Source organism: Cryptomeria japonica, chromosome 5, assembly GCF_030272615.1.
Source record: "Cryptomeria japonica chromosome 5, Sugi_1.0, whole genome shotgun sequence".
Classification (NCBI taxonomy): domain Eukaryota; kingdom Viridiplantae; phylum Streptophyta; class Pinopsida; order Cupressales; family Cupressaceae; genus Cryptomeria; species Cryptomeria japonica.
Window position 1 is genome coordinate 799,616,932 of NC_081409.1, and position 6,724 is coordinate 799,623,655.

Sequence of the window (6,724 nt, forward strand, 5' to 3'; positions counted from 1 at the left end):
AAAATCTTTCTTTTGTTTATATTATTTCTTCATGCACTTAATTAAATAATTTTTAATTGTTTAATGCTAATTATTCCTTCACTTCCACCTCTCAATTAGCACTCACTTCGAGTTCAATTGATTAATCAAGTTTAACCGATCAAGGAAATTTGTCTATCTCCATCATGCAATTGGTTAACCTTGTAATTATCTCAATCATGTATTCTCATTGTGCCTCATCCATTGATCTTCAATATTTTCATAAAATCTCCACCATTGCTCAATAACAAAAATATATAAAATCAATCATTGTTTATCAAACCAAACCCTAGCAAATCAATCATTATCAAGCATTATCATGATCAAACTTGCAATCTTATCAATCACCCATCATCATTCAAGAACCACATTATTTTCAAGCTTTCGTGCAATCACCTACTGAAATAGTGCTAATATAATTTTGAGAGCAACACTACCATACATCACAAAGATCAAGAAGAGAAATTGAGTTAACATTGGTGCTTGCTTGAAAGGTGTCATTTCTTTGCTATTTGATTTTATGCATTTCATTTATATGTTCCTCCTATTATTTTGATATTTAGAGCTATTGTGTGCGTACTAAGGTTTATGGTTGCTTGTTAACGTCTTCCTGATCTTATACACTTTGTTATTAAATAAGTGTGACTAGAGTAAAAAACCATTTGTGTAGATTAAACTTTATGTGGGAAGCTCAATAGTCAATAAATCATCAAATACTACCACACATGGGTAAAAATCTATCAATATCACTTCTACAAGATCAAGTAAAATAGAAACAAAACTCAATTAATGACATCGGATTCCAAAATCCATTATGTAGATGATTTGTAATTTTTGTATTTGATTGTGTGAGATTTTTTGCATTAGCATTTTGAATCACACTTTGTGATCCATCATTAAGATGAGAGAGTGCATAAGGATAATGAGAAAATCATTGAAGCAAGATTTCACAACCTCTAAAATACTCCTATTACAATAATTATCATTGTAACTTGCTCTTTATTTCCATATAAATACTTTAAAAACATAATCATATGAAAATATACTAAATCAATGAATAATGCAACTTCAAGAATGATAATTCAAAACTCCTTATCTCAATTGAAACCCCTTTATTTTATTTTTATATAAAATTAAACAACCCTAAAATAATCCAATATCAATAATAATCATTATAAAATATTTTTTCTTATAAAAGCCTTAGAAACATAAAGAAAAACCAATGATATAAAAAGAAAAGGAGAAAAAAAAGATTATTCAAAGTTTCATATACAAACTTGAATGATGCCCACCTTCGAAAAAAACAATTTCAAATAAGACCATTACATTTTTAATGTCTAATTAATCAAAATTATATTATAATCATAATTAAACTGAAGTTTCCCTTTTATAACTCCTATTTATGTTTTATTTTGAATTTTATTTTTATAGGATTCAAGGACAAAAACATTGAAATTTAATTTAGAAAAAAAAAATTGTCCATAATAAATAAAATATAATAATTATTACATAAACGTTCATGATGTTGACATTGAGCTTAGGGGAAGAGTTCAGAAGGGCATCCATCCATCTTTCAAATGGAGAATCACAAGTAAAATAGGCTTTTGGGGGGGTTTGAATATAGTATGTGAGTCTAAAAATGGTAAGAAATAGGTTAGGGAAAACTTAAATGTCAATCAATTGACAAATTGAGTAAATAAGTTAAAATATAAAAAAATATATTAATTACTAAATGTATGTTCTATATACATATTTATGATTTTTTTTATATTTTTTGTTTGAATATGATTGGCAGGTCTAAATCTAGAAAAATAGATTAGAGAAAACTCTTAATATAATAAGTAAATGTCAATCAATTGACAAATTTGATATAGAAGTTAAAAATATGAAAAAGAGTGGGTCATTATTTACCTAAAGAAAAACCAAGGAGTAGCTTTATATTACAAGGAAGTATGGTTTCTATATACATATATGACTACAACTTAATTTGGAATGTTTGAATAGCTTAAAATCAAAGGTATATACACTATGAGTTCTCCTATATTTTTTGTTTGAATATAGTTTGTGGGTCTAAAAAAATATAGGCTAGGGGGAAATGTTAGTATATTAACATAAACAAGAAAATAAGAAAAACGATTACTGAATCTAAAGAAAATGCATTGAGTAGCTTATATTTACAAGACAGTATGGTTTCTATATAGATTCATGAGTAGAGCTCAATTTGAAAGGTTTGGAAAGGATGAGATCTAACTATTTATACCTCAAGAAAAATCATAAATGGAGGAGGACAAGTGTTGTAGGAGGTATAAGGATGGTTCTTACATATTTTTTGTTAAATATACGAAGTTAAAAAAGATTATTCCAAATTTTTTATACATACTTAATGAGACCCACCTTAAAAAAACACAATTTGAAATATAAACATTATCTTTTTAATCTTTAATTGATTAAAACTCCATTACAACCATAACTAAAATAGAGTTTCCTTTTTATAACTCCTTTTTCTAAATAAAAGTATATTTCTAAGTAGCAACTCTTGATCTTCCATAAGAACTTTCTAATGCATTTGTTCATAAAGAGTTTATTTTGGTCTCATATTAATGTTAGAATGAACCAGATATTTATAATCGATATTTAAATAGGCTTAATTTTATAATATATAAATTCCTTTTCAAGACGTCTATTAAAATTTTAAGATGAAAAATATTAAAATAAACGCCTATATATATATATATATATATATATATATATATATAAACAATTTATTACATAAACACTGTCATGATGTCAACATTGAACTTAGACAACCATCCATCTTCCAAATGGAAAATGAGCAAGCAATCCATTGCTGCTTTCACTACAAGCCAAGTGTTGTGAAAGTCTTATTATATGGGTGGCGATGTGGAATACGTATAAGACTCAACTACAGACGAGTGTAACTCCAGCTTTAATGTAACTCAACACTTTTTAACTTCTCTTCACATTCATTATTTCTCACTTCATAAACCAAACAAATTTACCCATTTCTTCAGCATGACGTACTAAACCACTTCAACATGGATTCATTTTCAATCTTCTATGTAAAAACAACGTCAGCCCAAATTAAAGGAGGAAAATTAATAAATGTAAGTTCGATACCCATTGTATAAATTTAATTATTAATTCTATGTTAGGATGGCCTAAATTTAGTTAGATGCCATGTACAAGGCTAAATCCAACTTGATTTATCTAAAATCCTGAACTCAGATCAGTCATGTCTCTAGTAGTCTCATTTTGGAAGGTTGATTATTTATTTTTTCAGAATTTAAAAAAAAGGTTTAAAAATAGTAGGAAAATGGGCTAATCCATAAATTAGATAAAAAAAAAAAATTTATATAAAAATTTTTAAAAATCATTAAATCTAAAGAAAATGCATGAAATAGTTTTTATATTAAAATTATTAAATCTAAAGAAAATGCATGGAATAAATTTTATATTAAAATTATTAAATCTAAAGAAAATGCATGGAATAGTTTTTATTTTAAAATTATTAAATCTAAAGAAAAGGCATGAAATAATTTTTATATTACAAGATAAATCTATAATAGTTTCAATTAAATTTAAGAAGGTTATAATTATTTTTATAGAATTAAAAATTATGTGTCTAAAATTAGTAGAAAAATAGACTCTGAAAAACTGTTAGTATATGTCCATTAATTGATAAATTAAATAAAGAAGTTAGAAATATGAAAAATAATAATAGATTATTAAATCTAAAGAAAATGCATGGAATAGCATGTACATTATAGGAGGAATCTGTATTGGTCTCAATTAAATTTAAGGAGGTTGATAATTATTTCTGGAGAATTAAAATAATATGTGTTTCATAATAGAGAAAAATGAGCTACAGATAACTATTAGAATAGGTCAATCAATTTACAAATCAGATAAATAAGTTAAAAATATGAAAAATAAAAAAATAGATTATTAAATATAAAGAAAATGTATGAAATAGCTTTTATATTATAAGACGAATTTATATTAGTCTCAATTAAATTTAGGAAAGTTGATAATTATTTTTGTAGATTTAAAAATCATGTCTAAAAATGACAGAAAAATGGGTCATGAATAACTATTAGTATAGGTGAATCAATTGACAAATTAAGTAAAAGAGTTAAAAATATGAAAAATAAAAATAGATTTAATCTAAAAAGAAATGAATGGAATAGCTTTTATATTATAACAAGAATCTATATTAGTATGAATTAAAGTTAGGGAGGTTGATAATTGTGTTTTTTTAGAATTAAAATTTATGTATTTTAAAATAGCAGAAAAATGAATTAGAGAAAACTGTTAGTATATGTGAATTAATTGACAAATTAAATTAAAAAACTAAAAATATAAAAAATAAAATAAAAATAAATTATTAAACTTAAAGAAAATATATGAAATAGTTTCTATATGATAAAAAATAAATAAAAAAAATCTATATATACATCTAAATTAAGAAGGTTTGAATAAATAAAATCTAAGGTATTTTAGACTTCAAGAAAGTCATGCATGAAAGAGGGCAAGAACTAGAAGGTTTGTTTGGGGATTTTTTTTTTTAATATAATTTATGAGTATAATAATAAATAGTGCTAATGCTATATAAGTGCTGCAATGGGGAATATGAATAGACTGATGTGGCAAAGTTAGAAAGGCAACGCGTCAGAGAATTTCATGGCGGCGGCCACATTTCTGAAATTAGGGTCATCCTGAGCTTTGGGTGACAGTGAAATCGATTGGAAAATCCAAGTCATGAATAGCTGGTGCAGGATTTTATGATTTAGGGCTTGTTGGTAATGATTGTTTGGGGATAATTTGATGAATTTTGGGGGTAAACTGGAAGTTGATAAGATGGGTATGGAGAGATATATCAGAGAAGGGCCAGAGTGGTTAGATAAGCTTCTGTTATGTGATTATTTCAGCACTTGTTTGCTTCACAAGTCTGCAAGACCTGCCAGGAATCACTTTTGTGTTGAATGCAATGAGGGCCCCATTTGTTCTGCTGGTCTGGATTCACACCATCATGGCCACAAGACTCTGCAGATTAGAAAGGCCTCACACCATGATGCAATTAAGGTTTCTGATATTCAGAAGTTCATTGACATATCTGGGATTCAATGTTACAGTATCAATGCTGATAAAATTGTGTTCTTGCTTAGGCCTAAGGCCAAACTTCATCAGGGCAGAAGTAAGAAACGTTGTGTTAATTGTAAGAGGGCTCTGAATGATGCAGGGATGCTCATGTGTTCCATTAAATGCAAGCTCAATGCTGTGAGGGAAAGCTTGCTAAGGCAGGGTAAAGAGGATAACAATGGTGGCCATGATGGATTTGATATTTCTACAATTTCCTTGGCTTTGAAAGAGACTTCTGTCAGCAGGGGAAGAGAAGTTGTGAACCATAATGAAGTCATTAGTTCCCATGGCTGCTGTGATGGGAGCCCCAGCCCATTCAAGAGGAGGAAGATTGAAAATGGTCTTTCAATGGAGGAAAAATGTAATGGTATTCAAGTTGGCAGCAGAATTCACAATGCAGAATTTGTTTCTCCTGTTTCTCCAGATTCAGTATTGAAGTCAGATTCTTCTTTAAATGCTCTGAATGTGAATTTGGACAAGTCTACTCTGGATTCAAGTCATCGTGGTGGGGAGGAACAGAGGCCAGAGTTCACTTCTTCACAAGGTGATTACCAATACAAACTTCAACATTGTTGTCATCACCAAAACAGACTGCATAGAAGGAACAGAAGAAAAGGCATCCCAGAAAGAGCACCTTTCTTCTGATTCATTAAAATACTGTGAAGACATTCAGTTTTCATCATAGTTGTGCAGGCATTTGTGATTTTTCATGTTTTTATAAAGACCAGAACTCATAATTATATTTATCAGAGTTGCATGGTCTTGGAACAGCCAAACTATACACATTTAATTTTTACATGTTTATGTGTTAGTTTGGTTTGTAGACCGGTCTTTTAGTGTAGGAAGGTTCACAAATTAATATTATGATTTTTTGGTTCTCTTTAATCTGATGATAGATCAGAAAGTGTAATTTGAAATGTTGATACAAAAATCTTGTACACAATTTAATTCAAAAATAGCTTTCTGTCAATACCATTTCTTCCAGACCATGGACCTAATTCTGATATTCTTAACTTTTTAGTTCTTGGTGTGCTGATAAATGATTTGATGGTACTGATTGACATCTTTTCTCAGACATTGAACTGATAGAAATCTTTTCTCCCAATTTTTTTTGTTAAGACCTGTATTGAATTCAATCTTTTAGTTACTATCTTTTATTTCGTGCATCTTTTTTTAACTCTCTTTTATCTTGACAATCGATCACAAAGTGTGATCTGAAATATTAATGTTAAAAAGTCGCACACAATCAAATCCAGAAACAGCAAAGATAATAACATGGATTGCAGAAATTTGATAGCTTTTAGTAACTCTCAATCGTGATCCATCACAAACTACTGATAAATGATTCAATACAACATGTCATGTAAATTGTACAGTACAAGAATTTCTCAAGCATATTGTACTGATTGAAATCTTTTCTCCCAACTTTCTGGTAAATACCTGTACTGAATTCTTACTGTGACATTGATAATGGAAGGCTGTTTCATCTTCTGAAAAAACCACACATGTATTGTGGGTATCTTTATCAGTTTGTGACATGTATTGC

The 6,724-nt window shown here is 28.4% G+C and overlaps 1 protein-coding gene across 1 annotated transcript; it reads left to right on the top strand.

Annotated features, from left to right (window-relative positions):
- The first annotated feature begins 4,643 nt into the window (after positions 1 to 4,643).
- LOC131075529 (uncharacterized) lies at positions 4,644 to 6,148 on the top strand. The gene has a single exon (XM_058012373.2). The coding sequence runs from the start codon at positions 4,864 to 4,866 to the stop codon at positions 5,821 to 5,823; it is 960 nt and encodes a 319-aa protein (XP_057868356.2). The 5' UTR covers positions 4,644 to 4,863; the 3' UTR covers positions 5,824 to 6,148.
- Positions 6,149 to 6,724: the final 576 nt, after the last annotated feature.